Below are 22,361 nucleotides of genomic sequence, written 5' to 3'. Positions count from 1 at the left end.
CTCTCGCTGTCGGCGGTGTGGGCTTCCGGATCGGAGTTAACAAGCCTTGGCATGGGCAACCCATGCAGGATTCGAAGATCGCTTCTTACTCAAACCAGCAAGGTCAGAGCGGGTGCTCCTTTTCAGGGGAGCGAGGGCCAGTCTGAAGCGACCAGACTAGCAGTGTAAATTCTATGGTTCGTCGGTACTGGGGCCACTAGCCAACGGGCAAGCGACCAGACCAACGCGTCGAGCAGGAAAATGCAAAAGGGCCCCACGCAGCACTCGGTGAGTGTGGAGGGGTGAGCTTCGGTGCAAAAGCTGCTCGGGCTGGGGTTTCTCAAACCCCAATGCACAGCGTCGAGGGAGCCTCGGGAGCTGCACGGTCAGCACTTCGTAGTTTTTCCAAGATGGCCGGCCCCACGCTTCAGGTCGCCTCCACGGGTCTCAAATTCGCTGGGACTGTGGATCGGGCTGTTGGAAGGCAGGAAAGCTTGGTATTGTCGATCTCTGTTGCTCGAGTTCCAGCGGGAACTGCAACAAAGCAAACGGTGAGGCGCTGGATGGTGCCTATTTGCACAGGGTGGTCACTCCTTGACCACAAGGGAGATTCTTCAGTCTTCCACGTCGAGTGGGATGTCGATGGGTCCACAGTTATGTTTCAAAGTTTCAGTCAGGATAATCTGATGTGCATCAGCACAGCTCCTACCTTTATTCCAAATCAAGGGGCTGGATTACCTGCTAGGTCCCTCCTATGGGTGGGACCCAGGAAGGGGGTGGTTACACCCCTTTCCCTTTGTCCAGTTTCACGCCAGAGCTGGGGCTGGAGTGCCCCAGAACCGGAATGACTGGATTTTGCATGGGACACCTTGTGTGCCCCAGGCAGTGTCTAGTTTCTTTCAACCCTCCCTGCTCCAATCCACTATCTCCTGTCTGGGGTGGTGTAGCACCTCCCTGTGACAGGAAACCCTTTGTCCAGGCCTCCCCTGCCAAGTTTCGGTCAGCAGCAGGAGGTCAGACTTGTGTCGGGGCAGCAGCATCCATTTTGTGATGCTGAGGCTCTGGTTAGGATTAACCGCGTTTTAAGTAAAGTAACATGTCTTCTCCCTCTAGAAGGGTCGAATGCTACCCCCGTCGCCAGAACTGGCGAGGGGGTAGTATTCCAAAGTGTATGACACGAAACACGACATGTTTTGATAAAGCCAAACCAAAGTTAGCAATAACCGCGAGGATTATAATGCACTTAAGAGTATATGGTATGGCAATACCCTGGAACAGCAGTAAGGAAATGGTTCAGACCTCTGCAGACAGGCTCAGCTCATGCTAGAGCACCATCTCACATAAAACCAAGCACTCTGCCTCCAGGATTGTTAAGGTCTGCCATAGGAGTGACTGATAGGTATATATCTGTCCAGATATAGGTTTAGATATAGGTATACTATATCTAAGCAAGGGGTGATTACACCACCTTGCCCCAGCTGAGTGATCAGCCAGTTGTGTCGATTTAAGTACCAGCCAGGGGTGGCAAAAGATATGCTGCAGCCCCTGGTAGGCCTTGGATGCACCTATGCCCCGAGCACCTATAGTGCATGGTACAGGGGCTGACGAGGTGTCCAGTACCAAATTGGTGATGTACCTATAGTACATGTCAGTGAATTTAGAGAGAGAACAGCAGGCTGTGGGTTTGATTAGCAGGCCGACAGCCACATTAAGTCGAAAACCAGTAAAGCAAAAAGCAAAAATTGGGGTGACCATAGGATAGCAGACCCTACTCTCCTACACAGCACCTGCATCCTGTGGGCCGCCCCCGTCCTAACTTCTGTTAGTCCAGTGTAGCCCAAGCGATTCTCAAGGCCCGAGGCCTTACCATTGTTCGTGACGTGGTTCTTATACCACTATTTTGGTATATGGTTTTAAGGGCCACCAGGGCCTATCCATATTTGTGCAACTTTTGTATGTTATATGAAGTTCTTTGTTTAACGCTTGTGCTTCTGTCCTCAAAGAGTACAGGGGACTATTCAAGTAATAAATACATATATTTTATAATATATAACTTGAGTGGTGTCCTTTCATTTGGTATTAAAAGGATTGCATATGGTAAAACAGCTGGCTTCACATGCCCTCTTGAGTTAAGCCTAAGACTGCTTATGTCCATGCTACCCCTAGGATAGCTTGTCTCTAAGGTTGACTTACAACCCATCACCATAAGGGTTGTTCGGACTGGTACAAGGTGCTCACTAGAATAGTGAACATCATACACCAGACCAACTTCTCACATTGGTGTGCAGCGGTTGGGATTTGAGCTTGCTGTTGTTTTACCAATTGTAATCTTTGACAATATCATTTGAAAGATCACATCAAGTACCATAGGTACATATAAACAAAGCTTTAAATACTTAGGTTCTACTGAACTTAGTAGTTGTAGACCAAAGGGCTTAGCACACCCTAACTACAACTCACTAGTAAGGTTCTAGTAGGAAAACACTTAGTGTAGGTAGGTGCACACACACACACACACCTCACTAGTCATGTCTGGCACAGGTGAACAGTCCAGTTCTCTCCCTGTGGAAAGTGACCCTCCCAGGGCACCCTCCAGCTATGAAAAACTCAGCTTCAGAGAATTGAGTGCCTTGTGTACCTCAAGGAGGCTGAAAAGGGGTCATAACCCTACCATCCCAATCCTGATACATGTCCTAGAGGCAGCAGATCTTGAGAAGGTTCTTGAAACAGGCCCCTCAGGTAATTCAGGAGAAGGAGTAACCCCCATAGATGATGAGACCATCACCCCAGAAGTCAAGGATGAAGAGATAGATGAGGATGAGTCAGATGATGGAGGGGAGGGCCAGGTTCAGGTCAGAAGGCTTAGCCAGGCTAACCTACGTTTACTTGGGAATGGAGAAGGGATGTACCTTCCCAGGCCTAATAGTAGACTTAATCCAGGCAATAGAAGAGAAAGATCCCCTTCCAGGGAGTCTCTCCTTTCTAATGCCTCAAGGGGTTCTCAAAGGGGAATGACTTCCCCTCAGAGAAAAGAGCATGAGGCTAGGATGAGAGCTGTCCAACTTCAGATAGAGAAAGAGGAAACAGCTCTGGCCCAAGCTAAACTTGCTTTAGCAAGGGAAAGAAAATTGTGTGGATTAGGTTCCACTGGTGGCAGCAATATCCCTAAGGATAAAGACAGGTCCTATGAACATAGAAACCTGAGTAAGATTGTGCCCCCCTACAAAGATGGGGATGACATCCACAAATGAATGACTGCTCTGGAGAGCGCCTGCATGGTACAGCAGGTTCCCCAAGATCAGTGGGCAGCAATCTTGTGGCTCTCCTTTTCATAAAAAGGAAGAGATAAGCTCCTCACTGTTAGCCCTGGGGATGCTAAAAACTACACTGTCCTGAAGAGTGCTCTTATTGATGGGTTTGGCCTAACCACTGAGCAATACAGGTTGTTGTTCATAGATACCCAAAAAGCTCAGACTCAGGACTGGACTGACTTTGTTGATTGTCCTAGTAAGGCTCTGGAAGGTTGGTTACTGGGAAGTAAAGTTACAGACTATACAGGATTGTACAATCTAATAATGAGAGAACAGTCCTTAATAATTGCCAGAACCACTTGTTGCATCAACACCTGATTGACTCAGATCTGACCTCTTCCCCAAGAATTGGGAAAGAAGGCAGACAAATGGGTCAGAACCAGGGTTACGCAGAAACCCCAGAACCATGGAGGTGATCAGAAGAAGGCAGACCAGAAGGGTGGAGATCAAAAACAAAAAGACCATAAGTCTTCTTCAGGCCCCCAAAATACTTCTAATGAGGGGAGTCCCAAAATAGAAAGAAAAAGAAGAAGGGTACTGATCCAAAGAAACCTTGGTGTAATTACTGTAAATCAGCCTCTCACTGGTTTAGTGAGTGCACTAAGAAAGGGACAGCCCCTGCCACTGCAGCCCCTAAGGCACCTGCACCCCCAAGTACAGTCAGCAGTGGCAGCCCCCAAACTAAAGCTATAGTGGGGTTAACCATGGGTACTGAGATGGAGTCTGGCTTAGTCAGAATTCCTACTCAGGCAGTCTTGATCTGTGATGTGGACATGGCTATGTCCACTACTATGAGTCCCAATACTTTGGGCAAGTACAGGCAGACGCCTTTGATTAATGATAAAGTGGCTCAGGCCTACAGGGACACATGTGCCAGTGTCACTATGGTGGCACCTAACTTTGTGGACCCTGGACAAATTGTACTGGGTGATAATTACCTAGTGACCAATGCTAGCAATGTCACTACTACACATAGTGTGGCAATTGTTAATTTCTCCTGGGGAGGGATAACTGGCCTCAAAAGAGTTGTGGTGAGTGCAGACTTCCCAGTTGAATGTCTTTTGGGCAATGATCTAGAGGACTCAGTATGGTCAGAAGTGGAGTATAGGACTCATGCAGAGATGCTAGGTATTTCAGCACATGTCCTTGCTGTAACCAGGTCCCAGGCCAAGAAGTGCCTACCTGAACCTGTGCTGGATCTTGAAACTATAGACCAACCACAACCCAAGAGAAAGAGCAAGAGGGTTAAGGCAGTGCCTTCCCCCTTGCCCCAGGTTGAGGATCAGCCCTCTCAGGAGGATGATTCTGTGATCCAAGAGGAGACTGTCCTGGAAGAGCTTGAACCTGATCAGGTTGAGTTTCTGGGGACAGGGGGACCCTCAAGGGCAGATCCGGGGCAGGCTCAGTTAACTTGTCCTTATCTTGAACCCCTCAGACAGCAGGCTGCTGCTGAGGCTGCTGGGAATGCTCAAGGTACCCATAGAGTGTATTGGGATGATGGGCTCCTTTATTCAGAGGCTAGAGACCCCAAGCCTGGTGCTACCAGGAGGTTGGTTATACCTCTGCAATTTAGGGGCTTCCTTCGAACCTTGGCCCATGAAATTCCTCTAGCAGGACACTTAGGCCAGAACAAGACTTGGGACAGGCTTGTCCCTCACTTTCACTGGCCTCATATGTCAGAAGATGCCAAGGAGTTTTGTCGCTCCTGTGAAACCTGCCAAGCCAGTGGCAAGTCAGGTGGAACCACAAAGCCCCCCCCTTATACCAGCACCTGTGGTGGGAGTACCCTTTGAAAGAGTGGGGATAGACATTGTTGGCCCAATGGACCCCCAAACAGCATCTGGGCACAGATGTATACTGGTGGTAGTGGATCATGCCACCGGGTACCCAGAGGCAATTCCCCTGAGGACCACAACAGCTCCTGTTGTGGCAAGGGCCCTACTTGGAGTTTTCTCCAGAGTGGGCTTTCCAAAGGAGGTACTTTCAGACAGAGGTACCAACTTCATGTCTAAAAGCAATGTGGAAAGAGTGTGGTGTTAACTATAAGTTCACCACACCCTACCATCCACAGTACAATAGGCTTGTTGAAAGGTTCAACAGGACCCTCAAAGGGATAATAAAAGGGTTACCTGAAAAGCTTAGGCGAAGATGGGACATCCTTTTACCCTGCCTTCTGTTTGCTTACAGAGAGGTCCCACAAAAGGGGGTTGGCTACAGTCCTTTTGAGCTTTTGTTTGGGCACCCTGTAAGGGGACCCCTGTGTCTTTTGAAGGAAGGATGGGAGTTACCTCTTAAAAAGCCTAAACTTGACATAGTGGACTATGTACTTGGTCTCCGCTCCAGGATGGCTGAAGACATGGAGAAGGCTTCCAAAAACCTTGAGGCCAGCCAAGAACTCCAGAAAGCTTGGCATGATCAAAAGGCTGTCCTAACTGTGTATCATGCAGGACAGAAGGTGTGGGTGTTGGAGCCAGTGGCCCCAGCAGCCCTCCAAGACAAATGGTCTGGACCCCACACCATAATTGAGAAAAAGGTAGAGGTCACCTACTTGGTGAACCTTGGCACCCCTAGGAGCCCCCACAGGGTGCTCCATGTCAACAGATTGAAGGCATATGTGGACAGGGCAGACGTGGGCTTGCTCATGGCTACAGATGGGGAACAGGAAGAAGAGAGTGACCCTCTCCCAGACCTGTTATCCCAAAACCCTGATGATGGTTCAGTGGATGGAGTAGCCTTGGCAGGCAGCCTCTCTGACCAGCAGCAATGGGACTGCAGACAAGTTCTACAGGCTCACAGACATATGTTTTCATTAACACCTAGTCAGACTAACTGGTGCACCCATGAGGTGGACACTGGTGACAGTCTGCCTGTGAAGAGAAAGATCTACAGGCAACCTGAGCATGTCAGGGATTGTATAAAGACTGAGGTGCAGAAAATGCTTGAACTTGGAGTAATTGAGCCATCAGAAAGCCCCTGGGCCAGCCCAGTAGTCCTTCTACCAAAACCTCACACCCAAGATGGTAAGAGAGAGATGAGGTTCTGTGTGGACTATAGAGGTCTCAATGCTGTCACTAGGACAGATGCTCACCCCATTCCAGGAGCAGGTGAGCTCATTGATAGATTGGCTTCTGCCAAATTTCTGAGCACATTTGATTTGACAGCTGACTATTGGCAAATCAGGTTAGCTGAGGAGTCCAAGGCCAAAACAGCTTTCTCAACCCCTGGAGGTCATTATCAATTTGTGGTGATGCCCTTTGGCTTGAAGAATGCACCTGCCACTTTCCAAAGGTTGGTGAACCAAGTCCTTTCTGGGTTGGATGACTTTTGTGCAGCTTATCTTGATGATATTGCTGTCTTCAGCTCCACCTGGGAGGATTACCTGATCCACCTGAAGAAGGTTTTAGAGGCCCTGCAAAAAGCAGGCCTAACTATCAAGGCCACGAAGTGCCAGATAGGGCAGAGTAAGGTTGTGTACCTGGGCGACCTTGTAGGTGGGGGTCAGGTTCAACCACTGGAGAGTAAGATCCAGACCATACAGGACTAGGCTCCTCCAACCACCCAGACACAGGTTAGAGCTTTCTTGGGCCTGTCTGGGTACTACAGAAAATTTGTCAAGAATTATGGGTCCATTGTGACACCACTCAATGACCTGACATCCAAGAAGATGCCAAAAAAGGTTCAGTGGACAGTTAGCTGTCAAAAGGCATTTGATGACCTGAAGAAGGCCATGTGCTCTGCACCTATCTTAAAGAGTCCTGACTACTCCAAATATTTTATTGTCCAAACAGATGCTTCTGAGTTGGGGGTGGGAGCTGGCTTTCAAAACTTAATGTAGATGGCCAAGACCAGCCCATTGCTTTTATTTACAGAAGGCTGACCCCTAGAGAGAAACGTTGGTCAGCTAATGAGAGGGAGGCCTTTGCTGTGGCTTGGGCCCTGAAGAAGTTGAGACCATACTTGTTTGGCACTCACTTCAAGATTCAGACAGACCATAAGCCCCTCTTGTGGCTAAATCAGATGTAGGGGGGTGCTCGGGTGGTCCATTTCCCTACAGGGGATGGACTTTACAGTGGAGCACAGACCAGGGACTGACCATGGCAATGCAGATGGTCTCTCCAGGTACTTTCACTTAGAACATGAAGACTTATCTGGTCAAGGTTAAGTTTAATGTCCCTGCGTTTGGGTGGGGGGGGTTATGTAGGAGAGTAGGGTCTGCTATCCTATGGTCACCCCATTTTTTGCTTTTTGCTTCACTGGTTTTCGACTTAATGTGGCTGTGGGCCTGCTAATCAGACCCACAGCCCTGCTGTTCTCTCTCATAATTTCACACCATGTACTTTAGGTACATCACAAATTGGGATTTGGGTCACTCTTGTGAGTCCCTGTACAGTGTACCATAGGTACCCAGGGCATAGGTGCACCCAAGACCTACTAGGGGCTGCAGCATATCTTATGCCACCCCTGGCTGGCCATCCAAACTGACACAACGGGCTGCTCACTCAGCTGGGGCAAGGTCGTGTAATCACCCCTTGCTTAGGTATAGTATTCCTATACCTACCATTATATATAGACACATATGCACCTATAAGTCACTCCTTTGGCAGACCTTAACAATCCTGAGGGCAGAGTGCTTGGTTTCATGTGAGATGGTGCTCTAGCATGAGCTGAGCCCTTCTGCAGCTTTCGGAACCATGTCCTTATAGCTGGTCTATGATTTAGCAATACCATATACTCTTAAGTGCATTATAATCCTCGCGGTTATTGCTAACTTTGGTTTGGCTTTATCAAAACATGTCGTGTAAGGTGTCATACGCTTTGGAATACTACCCCCTCGCCAGTTCTGGTGACGGGGGTAGCATTCCACCCTTCTAGAGGGAGAAGACATGTTGTTCCTACTAATCCCGGTTAAAGATAACCAGAGCCTCAGCATCACAAAATGGATGCTGCTGCCACAGACACAAGTCTGACCTCCTGCTGCTGGGAGTCCTTCCAGCGAGGGAGGCTTGGACAATAGGTTTCCTGTCTTGGGAGGTGCTAGCACCACCCCAAACAGGCTTTAGTGTATTGGGGCAGGGAGGGCTGAATGAAACTAGACACTGCCTGGGGCACACAAGGTGTCCCATGCATAGTCCAGTTCAAACCGGTGCCGGGGCACTCCAGTCCCAGCTCTTGCCCGAAACTGGAGAAAGGGAAAGGGGTGTAACCACCCCCTTCCTGGGTCCCACCCATAGGAGGGACCTGGCAGTTAATCCAGCCCCTAAATTTGGTATATAGGTAGGAGCTGAGTCCCAAGACTTTAGATTTATCCTGACTGAAACTTGAAACGAAACTCTGGACCTTCGACATTCTACTCGACATAGAAGACTGAAGAATCTCCCTTGTGGTCAAGGAGTGACCACCCTGTGCAAGCAGGCACCATAAAGCGATCCACGGTTTGCTTGGTCGACGCTCCCGCCGGAGCCCGAGCACAGAGCCTGACAAGACCTGGACTTCCAGACTTCCAACAGCCCGATCCACAGTCACAGCAGAGCTGAGACCCGTGGAGGCGACGAGAGACGTGGGACTGGCCATCTTGGAAAGCCAGCCAATTGCTTTCCGTGCAACTTCTGAGGCACCCTCGAAGTTGTGCATTGGGGATTGAGAAGCCCCAGCCCCGAGCACCAACTGCACCGAAGATCAGCCCTCCACACTCCATGAGTTCTGCGTGGGGCCCTTCTGCATTTTCCTGCTCGACGCGTCTGTCCGGTCACTTGCCCGTTGGCTAGAGGCCTCTGTGACGACTAACCTTTTGATTTACACCGCTGGTCTGGTTGCTCCAGACTGGCCCTTGCTTCCCTGAAAAGGAGAAGTCCATCAGACCTTGCTGGTCTGATCCGTAAGCCATTTTTGATTCTTGCGTGGGTTGCCTTTGCCAAGGCTTGTTGACTCCAATCCGGAAGCCGACACCGCCGACAGCGAGAGCCTTTGTGGGACAGTCCGTATCCAGCTCCTGGTCATCGTCGACACCTCCTGGTCCACGTAGCTGCAGAGACAATCTTCACGACATCACCTGATTGCTTCGCGACATCCCCTGGTTCCTTCCTGGTCACTGGCTAGTGACCCAGACTCTGTCCCCTCTGCTTTCAGATACTCTTCATCCTCGATCCGCCCTTGGATCCACCCGGACACTTCTCTCCTGGTCGCCTGCAGCATCTTTCTCCAAGGCTCCATAGGAATCAGCGACGAAACCCGACACACTTTGACACCTATGCACCCGCTTCCTGTGGGTGAGGTAACGCAAGTATTTCGGTACTCCTGTGGGTATTGACTATCCTAGTTTCCTAGTTACAAGTAGCTTTTCCCTAGTCCATCCGGAAGTGTCCTAAAAGAACTAGTTTCCAATTCTTTCATTCCCATTCTAACTCTATGGTAACTAGCGTGCGTGTAAAGACACTGCACGCACATCCCGTGGGCCTCCTACTTCCTATCCTTTGGTAGTACAGTGTAGCACCAGCGATTCCCTAGGCCTATCCTTTGTTCGTGACGTGGTTCTTATACCACTATTTTAGTATATGGTTCGAAGTGCCCCTAGGGCATTACTGTATTTTGTGCAACTTATTGTATTATAATTGAGTATCTTGTTATGTGCTTGTGTCTCTGACCTCATAAAGAGTTCAGAGGATTGTGTTATAAATAAATACATATATATTTTGATATACAACCGGTGTGGTGTCCTTTCACTTGGTATTAAAGGGATTGCATATGGTAAAACAGCTGGCTTCACATGCCCTCTTGAGTTTAGCCTAAGACTGCTTTGTCCATGCTACCACTAGGATAGCTGGTCTATAAGGTTGACTTTACAACCATCACCATAAGGGTTGTTTGGACTGGTGCAAGGTGCTCACTAGAATAGTGAACATCATATACCAGGCCAACTTCTCACATTCGCTGCCCCCCTCAGCAGCACATCTTGGAAAGTCACAATGTCATCCACTGGGGACATTCTCGTTGGGGGGAGAGTCCGACAAAGTGGGAGAATATCTCCTGTCACTGGACGAGTCTGTATACCTGGATCTCAACCTGTCCCTCCGCCGACGATGGCGTCACCTTGTTGAGGATCGACGCCCACTGCGAGAGCAATGCCTCCCTCTGGATCTTGACCTTGGCTTTCTGGGCCCTGCAGAAACCACCGACCCCGGGGGCTGCGGAAGCGGAACAGGTAGTGCTGGAACCACAGGGCTCGGTAGTGGAGGCGACGGAGGAGGAGGATGAAGAGGAGGAGGCGGAGGAAGCTTCGGAAGAGGAGGAGTAGGCGTCCTGGGCCTTGAGGGCGAGTAGGTCCGGGAGTAATCAGCTTCCGGTGACCTAAGGACCAGCCTCTTCTTGCGAGTAGGCCTCGGGGAGGACAGTCTGGAGGCCGACCTCTGTGAGCGCGAGCGCCGGCGCCGCCGCGACCGGTGACTCGCTGATGACGATGAGATGCTCACCACTGAAGCACTAGACACAGTTCTGAGCCTTGACTTCCATTTAGACACCGACTTTTCTCCTCTTGACGTTGATTTTGCTCTCCTCGACGTCGATCTCCTTGACGTCGATCTCCTTGACGTCGATCTCCTTGACGTCTCTCTTCTCGACGTCGACCTTCCTGACGTCAACGAACTCCCAGACGTCGAGTGTCTTCGCCTCAATGGCGATCTTTCTCTCATCGACGTCAATCTTCGCGTCGGCGTTGATGGCGAACGGCAGAGTCGCCTTGACGGCGAGCGCCTGCCTCTTCGGGAGTCATCACGACGTCGATGGTGTGTCCACGCCGGTGAACTCCTCGACGTCGACCTCGTCCGAGGTCTCGACGTCCTACCCCTCGATGCCAAACGACGACGTCGCTTCGAACCAGAGCCCTGGGTCGACGGGGAGCAGATAGTAGTCATACCTCTTGACGCCGACGTCGAAGCCATCGATGTCGACCGGTGCCTTTTCTTGACTGGGGAGCTCCCCAGAGGCTGATGCACGGGCAGAGGATGAAGATAGAGTCCCTCGAGTGAAACACTCAAAACACTGGAAAAGTTCCAAAAATTGAAGATCTACCCAAAAAGGTAGAGCTCAATGCTCCAGGGTCCTGCTAGCAGGAGCCGGAAAAAAGAACTGAAAGTAAAAGGCCTTTGGCTGTGCATCCTGGGATACTGAGTGTCTCTGGAGAGTTCCTTAAAGGCACGGTATCCCTTTTCCAGACACATAATGGCAGCCTACGGGGCTTGTCTGTCCAACCCTTCCTCTCTATCATGACAAAGAATTTTTGTGAAGGGGAGTTTTTCCAGGTGTGAAACTTTACAAAGTGTATAAAATTTAATATTATTTGGCTATCTTTTTCACTTCAAGATGAAGTGCTGGCCAGTGTAGCCTTGTAGTTTTAGGCTGCATTATTTGTCTTTGATTTTCTGCAGTCTATGCAGGACTGCAGAAGAAGAAGACAACGTAAGATACTATTTTGATTGCTTCGGGGACCACGCACATGGGCGGGACTATGCACTAGATTATGACTATACACAGAGATCCCCTACTACAGAAAGTGAACAACACACACCCTCCAGAGATTTAAGGACTGTAGCGCCTAAGAGGAACCCAACCCAACCGACTGCCAGAGAAAGAAGGAGGCATTCGTGTGGGCGGTGGGAGGGAATGAAAAACAGAATAACTCCACGCGTGAGGAACCCAGGTGGAACAACATGAGAAGATAGTAAAAAGTACAGACCTGAACCACCTTAAAAGGTGAATGGAGTGGAGAGCCAGAGGGCTTGAAACCCAAACCACACCCCCTGTGCCAAAGGAAGGTGCGAGAACACGCCACCAACCAAACCCGAGGACGGAGGGGAGTCCGAAGGGTCCCACGCAGAACAACACACCCTAAACCAGAGTGAGGTGCGAAAGCACACCTCCGGAAGACCAAGCCACCAGAAAGTGGGGCTAGGTGGAAAAAACACCCTATGAAAAGGCCTTCGCAGAGCGGGGAGGATGGGCGGGCATTAAGGAATCTACGGCTAGAATATGTCTCTACCAGATATATTGATATCTAAGGTAAGTAACTCTTCCATCTGATAGAGACATCTAGCCACAGATTCCTTAACTTAGAATAGATACCAAAGCTATACCCCATAGGAGGAGGGTCTGCGAGACAACCACCAAATTCCAGGAGAACATATTCGTCCACTCTTGACGAAAAAAGGTGGGAACCGCAATGCCAGGACAACAAGCATCAGACCCATCCCCCACCTTAAGGAGTATGAACAAGGGATGGTAAAGAAACCAAATCCGACAAGGGACGGTGTGAGACCTCTCTCGCCCAGACACAGACGAAAGGAAAACATAACTATAAGTTCCGTGCCAATGTAAGAAACAATGCAGAGAGACCTTCATGAAGGATCCAAGCATCGGGTCCTATAATCCAAGAGGAACGAAGTTCCAGGGGTCAAAACAACATGACAACGGCAGAGCATACCGCCTGAACACACACCACAATGGAAGCCACAAGAAACAGGGGACAGTTGGAAGACTGTCTACCCCTAGAACAGCAGCCGCAGCATGAGGCCCATGGGTGTAAGAAAAAACACATTATTGTGTACTGCCTAGGTCATGTGACAACAGTGGCAGGGCCGAGCCCAGAGCCTAGTGCCAACAGACACAGAGGAGCCACCATTGAGCAAAGCTCAGGAGGTAGGCATGCAGCCAAACAAATTAAAAGGCACCACTGTGAGTGAATAACCTGCAAGGCTATAAACATATAGAGGACACTATCCCGAAGGAAAGAGTAGCAAGAATGTCTGACACTAAGGCAAAAAGACTTGGCATGCGACACCCCAGTGGCGTGTAAAATCCACGATATACCCACAAAGAGACAGGAAAGTCGACATGTACGTGGAGTGACTAATCCCAAAAGGGGAGTCATGCAAGCAGTACCATGGCACCAGTGTGCTGCATAATAGTTAATATTGCAGAGAAAATAACAGGTCCCCGAGGGGGAAAAAATCCTGGTCTCCTGTAAGACAGCGGAAACAGACCAGAAGACCATTCATAAAGGAAAGAAAGTCGGCACAGACAGAAGCCCCGCGCCAAAATCCTACACCGCCAAAGACCAAAACCGTCCACCAAATGGAGAAAGTCGAGAAGAATAGACGCACAGTAATGCAACCTAAAGAAGCACCTGTGCCAGAATGGGAATAAGAACTCACACCCAGAAAAACAGCAGGGGTGGAGCACAGAGGCAGAAAGGCACAGACCAGAGCCACTCCTTGAGAACTAGGAATATGCACAGGACAGGAAGGGACAAACCGGACCCCGTGTCCTTCGGAGACCGTTCCAGGGCTGACCTGCCCTCCCCCAGGGGTGCATGTCCACCAATAGACAGGCAAGATGAGCACAGCGAGGTTGCAGGAACGCGCTAGGGTGACAAAACCCCCTACCGAGGCAGGGATGTATTACGGACCAACCGTAGACAACCAATGGTAACCTTTGGAGAGAAACCAATCCTAAGGAACTCACCAGAGGAGACATCCTACAACAGTAGGAAGAGTCAGCTTGCGCCAAAATTCCTGGGCAAAGAAGAGTAGCAATATAATTGACAACAAATATCCCACATAGGGTAAGGCACAACCCTACAAAAAAAGGGTCCCTCTTGAGACAAGCTCGTAGGCAGAGTCCCGAAATAAAGGTAAGCACAGTTCAACCAGCTGTGCCAGAATAATTAAATAACACGGCTAAGCAGCCACACAACCCAGAACATCTGCTGCCCACAACGGGTAACATAAAATAGATACATATACAGGAGGCGCCTGACCGCCGAAGCAGCATGGGCGTCAAAAAGAGTGACCCCCATTAAATGGTATAGCTTTTTAAGCCGCTCCCGAACATGCTCTGGGAAAAACACCATCACGCCACCACGCGTGGCGCCGTGTGGCAACCGACCTAGCCATAGTACGACCCACAGTGTCCGTGGTGTCCATGGCAGACCGAATTGAAAAGTGCGCCATATCATGGCCATCACTGATTAGGCGGGCCAGATCGGCATGAGAGAACCCGGCAACGAAAGGAGGAACTGGTCAACAACGTCCCAAAGGGCAAATGTAGCCCGAGCAAATAAGCACAACGTGTTGAGGGACCGGAGTTCCAAGCTGGTGGATGCAAACACATCGCAGCCATATGACTCCAAACACAGAGACTCCCGAGTGGGCGCCCTGCTGGAGAATATCCAGCAAAAGCTCAGACGGACTAGAGACTGAGGGCGGCCCCATCCTTAAAATGTCTGCAGTCCTACAAACAGCTCTGACGAACGTCCACTAGCCTCCGTGGCCCCGCGAGGCTTTGACAGCAAATCATCAGTAGGTGATTACGCAAGCTAAACCGGCCAGAGGCTCAGCAACAGGATGAGTAGGCCAATGCTCCACTGGCGCCTGCCCTGGAAGGCAGTGAAATTACTCAGGGGGTGCTGAACCCACCAGGACCACATCCTCCACCACTAAAGCTGGAGACGGTACAGGCGTCAATCGTTGTCGAGGCAATGGCGTCGGAGACCTTTGAAAAGGCCCAAACTGGCAGAGTGGAGCTAGTGTTGGCAACCTCCGAAAAGGCCACGACCGTCCGAGTCGAGCCTGCGACCACCGAAAAGTTCCCGACCCCTCGAGTGGAGCCAGCGACCTCCGAAGAGGCCTCGACTCCTCGAGTGGAGCCGGCGACCTCTGAAATGGTCCCAACCGCTCAGCGTAGACTCATCATTCCCCGAGGGGGAGAGAGAGTATGCCTAAGCGGTGTCGTGCACCGCGCGGCAGCCACCTCCAGCGAGGTCGCAGAGAGCCTCAGAAGGCTGTGCAACAGCGCTATGGAAGGGCTAAATGTTGTGGGATGCCCCTCTGGGCCATGTCCCGACGTTGCGATGACTCTGGTGTCAGAGTCAGGGCACTCGGTTGAAGCCGAGGGTAAACCCGCCGGCAGTGTCCCAACCTGAGTTCCTACTCCCCCTATGGGGCACGGAGGCATGCCACGGAGAGGGGGGGGGGCAAATGCTTACCTGCGACGACTCTAGTGACAGAGTCACAGCACTCAGTTGGAGCCGAGGGTAAACCCGCCGGCGGTGTCCCAACCTGAGTCCCTACGCCCACTGTGGGGCCTCGAGGCGCGCCAGGGAGGGGGGCAATGCTTACCTGAGGTAGGTGAATGACGGCGATGGTGCCGGAACCGGCGCCGCCGCGTGGATGACTCCGCTGGAGAAGGAGACCTGTGCCACAAGGGGCTATTCGGGACATACGGGCAGACATCACCTCCATGCGGCAAACGTCGCACTCCACGGAGTTATGGTACACTCCCAAGCACCATATAAGGAGTTTGTGAGGGTTCGTCGCTGGCATCCGTCGTGAGCAGGACCGGCACGGTTTGAAGCCCACAAAGGGCATCGAACACACTGTTCCTGGACGCAAAAGGCATTGAAAAGGCCTGTAATAAACAATAACAGGCCCGAGGTATTACTTTCCCGGATCCACGTTACGAAGCGGAAAACTGACGTCGGCACGCCAGGAGGGGCTTATATGGCTCCATTGACGTCACTTCCGTGGACAACGTCAGGACGGAGCAGGGAGACGCCGCCTCCCAGCATGCAGGGGTATTGCTGGGGAAAAAAGTTTTCCAGATCCAGTCTGGCGCCTGAGGAGATATTCTAAGTTAAGTAATCTGCGGCTAGATTCTCTATCAGATGTAATAGCGAAGGAGGCCCCACCTGCTTCCTGGCATAAAGCAATACTAATACTGATCCATTAAAAAAGGGGCAAATCCAACCCGAAAAACTACAGGTCAATCTCCCTCCTTGATAGTACGGTAAAACTTATGGGCAGAGTACTATTAAACAAGCTGGAAGCCTGGGAATCGACAAATAACATCTTGATTCCGGCCTGATATGGCTTCAAAAAAAAGTAGAGACACATAAGATCAATGCCTAACCATGTGTCTGTTCATATCAAAGTATACCCATGCTATGCAAGGTAATTTATACATGGCCTTCATGGATGTAAGCACAGCTTTCGACTGTGTAACCCATTCTCATCTATGGAGGATCATGAAGGAAATGGGGGTAGACCAAGGCTTAATTTCTTTTATTTGCCAGCTGTGTGTAAAGGCTGAGGCATGTGTACGGTATGGGCATAAAGGGGAGTGCACTAGATGGTTTTCAATTTACAGGGGTTTCCGTCAAGGATGAGTGCTTGCTCTTTTTCTGTTTTCACTGTATACAAATGGGGTAGAGGCCAAATTATTGGAATTAACCCTAGATGTTCCTAGAATAAATAAGACCCGCATTCTAACATGCAGATGATGCAGTTTTAATTGCACGAACATGAAAGGCCCTCCAGAAACTGCTAGACACCTATGTAAAGTTCATGCAAAGCCTTGACCTACAAACATCTGAGTCAAAGTCCTTTATTTTAGTGGCAAGCCGAAAAGCGAAGAATCCCCACTCCTTTTTCATTTCTGACCGTAAAGTGGTGCAGACGGAGATGTTTTCATATTTAGAGGTGACCTTTGATGATAAACCATTGTCATCTAAGATGGTGATGAATCGAGGGCTTATTCTAGAAAACAGTACTAATGCTATACACTTGTTTTCCAAAAACTTGGCACAAAACATATAGAAATTGCAAAAAAGGTTTGCAGGGCCAAATTCAGCGCCATAGCTTCCTATGGTGCTGGAGTATGGGGCTATGCTAATGTAAAAGCACTACAACCAATAGAAGACTCCTGTTGGAAAACAATGATGATCCTTCCCATCAGTTGCTATACTTTTAAATTACACCTTGAGTTGAATATCCCGTATGTCACTGATCACATAAATGTAGCACCCAACCTCCTCTGGCACTCAATATGGAAAAGGGATCCTGTGATGCTCAATCAACAAATTATCAAAGATTGCTTATTATTGGAAAATACCCAGAGCATTCAATTGTTACCGTCCGTTAAAAAAATAAACTTTATTCATTAGATTTGGGAAGCTTGTTTGAAATATCAGAAAATTGGGCATTATATTAAAAAAAAAACTTGTATACGTTTTTTAAAAATTAGCGAACAGGGCAAGAATGACCAACCAGCACAGCAAATGTATGTTCAGTGAGTATCTGGAGGGGTCCCTACAGGGCGAGGGGGTACAGTCCTACCAGTAATTTGTCACAAACCATCGTCATAGATTTATTTTGTTAAGTTTTAGTCTCAACCTGATTACATACATGTTGGGCTTTCCTACTGGCGCATATTCTATTAACAATCTCCTATGGTGCCCATGTGATGGGTCATCGCCTCAAAATGATTTGCACATCATTTTTTTTTTACTTTTATTGCAATCACTGCGGGAAATGTGTAATTCCAATTATGCATACATTTAATTTTCAGGCAATACCGACCAGCTTTATACTTTTTACGAATGCTGCAAGACCCCTTCACCTGTTTTTGTGTCGCCTCCTTTTTGTGTCTATCATTGAAAACTAGGAAATTGCACATTTGCTAATATGAACTCGATTTTAACTAGCTACTTAGCTTTTATTATTGTTTTTTTACTGTTTTTTTATATTTTTCGCAGCATGCATAATTGTGATGTTTATATGAACTTTTATGATTAATAATGTATTAATCGAATAAAGTAATTTAACTGAACTGAGTGCAATTGGTATTCTGAGTTGGTTCCTTACTTCTAACTTAGCTCAAAGTACGCCTCAGAAAACGCCTTGTGGAAAAGCCTCATTGGCACCACAGTTTACGTACTAGTGTGCAGCTGCTAAAACGTGCTCTAGACCACCTTGGGGAAAGCAGTGATAATTCCATGCAGCTACCTCCAGCAGTGAATACCCTATGCCACTTTGGGAAATAATAGCACTTTGAGACTGCGTTTGTTTAGTGACAGTCCGAGTGAGCTAAGCCCTATTAACTCTGACAGTATTTCAGGAGGCTCTGTTTCGGTGAGAGGGGGTGGGGTGGGGGGGGGGGGACGGGGGGGAGAGGAGATCAGCATGATGGGAGTAAATGGGCACAAAGCAGATTTTCCAAAATTGGCAGTTTCCTATCTGCAGTGCAAAACTGTACTAACCCATTTCTTTCCCAGAGGTGTAGTGACACCTAATGGTCTAAAGAAAGGGGTCTGCAATGTAGTAGTATCTGTAGAACAGCTAAAGTAGCAATTTTTTGTACACTGCTCAAATTCTTACATACACTTCTGGTCTTTGTCTCCTTAAGACCAGTAGGTGGTGATGTTGAGACCTTGGGAGCTGGTCCTTTTGGGACATATTTAGACGCAGCTATTACTCGTCTACCGGTTTGTGCCCCCGTCACCCTACCCCTCGTCTTTCATGCTGTGTCTCTCACCCTCCCCCTCCTCTTTCCCTCCTTTACTCGCTGTCTACTTCCCCTGCTCCTACCCCCGCTTACCTGCTTTTACCCTTACGCATATTGTCCTTATTGCTTGTCTCGACCTAACATGTAACTATGTAGCTATGCTCTAATAACTGTGTTACCTTTGTACCGATGTAACCTGCAACTATGGTCTGAAACTCATGTAAAGCGCTCTGATACCTCCGGGTCTAGCCAGCGCTATATACAACCTTTCAAATAAACTTAAGCATGCACATATCAAAATTGTTGCATTAAGGCATAATATTAGTAAACGTGACAAAGTCCTGTTGCAGATTTGAGGACATTCATTACTTGTTCCTCGGATATGTCCCCATCTGCACATACAGTGGAAATCATATGGGTGGGTAATGCTGGGTCTTAGAGATGAATGCAAAATAAAACTAGGGACATACAAGCTCTACCTGCAAACGTTTAAGGTTTGTTCATTTGATCAAGATGTTTTTGGGGATCTGAGTTGCAGCCCACACCTGTGCAGAGTAAATAACCAGTTTTACTTTTGCACCCATTATCTTGTGGTAGGTGGGTAATCAAATGATGGTTTCCATAACTAGGGAGACAAATTCTCATCTGCTTGCCTGTAAAAGTAGGCCACTTTGAAAAAAAACCAAAAAACTTGCCGCACTTTGATACCTAACAATGAATTAGGCATTATTTATTACTTACTTTGCATTTGGAGGTTTAAGATAGTTTGGGGTTTTCAATGTTGAAGACAACTGAGCTCCTTTCCTCATCTGTCTGCGTAGGAAATCGTTTTTGTCCATTGAGAGTTCTGGCAATGAGATACGTGTTAAAATGATATAGTGATCAAATAGCAACAAAAAATAAATCACATTTCCTATACATTTATCAACTTTGATTCTTACTCCCCATTCACCTAGACCCATGGGATGTTCTAGTCTCAGGCAGAGGTACTGGAATATCCCTTCTGCTGCAAAGAACAAAACTGTCAATGGAGCTCCTTGATCATCTTCAATCAGACAATAAATCACCATTTGGCTAGAAGACTCCCCTGAAAACCAGGGCACATAATCAGTAGCCTATAACGTGGACTGCCATTATACTTACTACTGATGTAGATCTTTCAGTTAAGGAGACACATTTGAGTATCAAAAGGGTTTAACATCTACTACACCAATCAAAATCCACTATATAAATTGAAACTGCCACAGTAAATGCATCTATTTTCCATCTTTGAGGTAGGTTGCTCTGTTTGACTACTATGAGATTCAATTCTCGTGGGAATCCGATGTCCCCAATCAGTCTCCATTGACTAAATTATTCAGCTTAAATTATTTGTATGCCACTTTCCAGTCGGTCCCATTTCAACTACAAGTTTTAGAGTATCTAGAATGTATTCTCTTGTATTCAGGTCTCTCTAAAAGACTGCTTTTAGCTGTCTGTTGTTGTAGTGAGGAAAAGACAAATACTGACAGCTGTCTCTGGGTCAGTCCAGTGCTAACCACTGGTTGGCTTCCTTGTCAGCCTTATTTGCTTACTTCTTATTGAATGGCTTTCTTTCGCTTCTTGCGTCTGTCCCGCCCTGAATTGTAGCTTCTCCACCATCATTTCTGAATGAATGCCTTGCATCTTCCACTGCTTCTATTCAAGGAATGCTTTTCCACTGAAACCCCACCCCTTTTGCTCTGTGTTGCTTCCCCTCCTCCCTCTGGTTGTTTGCTGCTTCTCCCAACCTTACCCTCATGAGCTGTTCAGCTTTCTTGCTTTTTCTTTTCCGTTTCCCCCTACTGAGCTCCCCCATTGTTCCCCCTTGTATACCTACTCGGATGTATGACATTACATTGCATGCCTTTACATTGCATGCCTTTACAACACAAGTATTACAACGCAATGCCTTTACAACGCATAGCGCTTTGGGTGCTGGATAGTGAATAGTTTAATTTACTATTCCAACTCCAGTCCCCGTGGACACTAGGGAAGGTGTTGGATAGTAAATTAAACCTATTCACTACCCATTCCCTATGTTAGAGCGCCCCCCAGAGCAATGCGTTGAAATAGCATGCGTTGTAATAGTTGCGTCGTAAAGGCACTGCGTGGTAAAAGTTGCGTTGTAAGTGTTGTTCACCATACCTACTCTCTTGCTGTTCCATCCTTGTTCCATCCTTGCTCCCCCAGGCTTGTTTACGTAAAAACAAATATCTTTTTTGAAGTGTTAAGCAGTCAGACCAGCAGCAGAGGGAAACGAACTATCCTAATGGGCTTAGCCCTCCCCTTTAATGTTGCGTGGGAGGGAGACACTGCTCCAGAATGTGCCACACTGACCCTTGCCCGAAAAGACGAGCTGCCCCTCCTACCATGACTGGGGGAATTTTAGGATGCAAGTGGATAGGACACACAAATGCAGGACCCCTGCCCCGCTTTGCAGCTGACGAAGAAGTGACACGGAGGCCCCCCTGCAGGGCCCCCGGTTCGTTCGTGTCCTTGTTGACCCTAGGTAGGTGTATGGTCTTTCTCCATAAGGGCTTCCTGCATACTTTCTTGATGTTAATCCGGCCGTCCCGGTCGGGGAGAAGCGACCTGCTGCGTTAGCAGAGCCAGAGCTGACACCTACCTAGGGTCAACAAGGACACGAACGAACCGGGGGCCCTGCAGGGGGGCCTCCGTGTCACTTCTTCGTCAGCTGCAAAGCGGGGCAGTGGTCCTGCATTTGTGTGTCCTATCCACTTGGATTTTATGGGTTCAATTGAACTGAGAATGCACCCACTTGGAAAATACCGGCACTACAAATCCCATAAACGCTGCTGTGATGAAACACGCCCAGTGGGCGGGGACTGTTTAAATTTGTGCGTAATTCAAAGCACTCTCTAGTGACTAGAACCTTAGCCATTGAGAAAGAGAGCTTCGCTCTCGAAACGCGTCCACCCACTTGGAAAATACCGGCACTACAAATCCCATAAACGCTGCTGTGATGAAACACGCCCAGTGGGCGGGGACTGTTTAAATTTGTGCGTAATTCAAAGCACTCTCTAGTGACTAGAACCTTAGCCATTGAGAAAGAGAGCTTCGCTCTCGAAACGCGTCTGGCGAATACTGGTTTGAGGACACTGATGCTGGTAACCTGCTGGCAAGCTGACGAAAATAAAGAAGGAGTTGAATCCATTTCGTGTATGGTCTTTCTCCATAAGGGCTTCCTGCATACTTTCTTGATATATATATATATATATATATATATATATATATATATATACCTGGTGCGGTTCTCCTTTCATTTAGCCATTTAAGAGATTATAATTGGGTAAAACAAGCTGCTTTACACTCCTTCCAGACTTAGCCTGAAGGCTACACTCCATAGCTACCACTAGGATAGCTTTCAATAAAGGTTGTCTTAATCCTATCAATAAGGGTTGTTTGAAATGGTACAAGGTGCCCACTATAACTAATGAACAGCATATGCCAGGCCAATTTCTCACATATTCCTCTCATGTAATAATTCCTACCCACTGATTCGCACACATATGATTAATTGTCTCTGTGTACTGTGTGTGGGATGTAAAGTGCTCTGACACGCTATACTGGCATTAGAGGTGCTATAAAACAAAAGAAATACATGTGAGAGAGTGGTGACCGTCCTGACTCCGTCAGTAGCGGTCGCTCCCCTCGCTCCCTGGCTCCTGCAGATATCGTAGCGCTTCATTTGTTTGCATT

At 48.4% G+C, this 22,361-nt stretch overlaps 1 protein-coding gene across 7 annotated transcripts in view; it reads right to left on the bottom strand.

The window, feature by feature from the left end:
- Positions 1–22,361, bottom strand: part of CENPT (centromere protein T) — a 1,192,572-nt gene that overhangs the window by 107,357 nt on the left and 1,062,854 nt on the right. For all 7 annotated transcript variants that reach the window (XR_013603874.1, XM_078671348.1, XM_078671349.1 and 4 more), the window contains one exon: positions 19,362–19,467. Coding sequence is in view for 6 of the 7 variants with exons in the window: in XM_078671348.1 (XP_078527474.1) it covers positions 19,362–19,467 (106 nt within the window). In the remaining variant the exon portion in view is untranslated. The remainder of the gene's footprint in view (positions 1–19,361; positions 19,468–22,361) is intronic.

The sequence above is a fragment of the Lissotriton helveticus genome, chromosome 12 (genome assembly GCF_964261635.1).
Source record: "Lissotriton helveticus chromosome 12, aLisHel1.1, whole genome shotgun sequence".
Lineage (NCBI taxonomy): Eukaryota > Metazoa > Chordata > Amphibia > Caudata > Salamandridae > Lissotriton > Lissotriton helveticus.
Note: the sequence above shows the minus strand (reverse complement) of the source record. Positions and strands in the feature narration are given on the sequence as shown.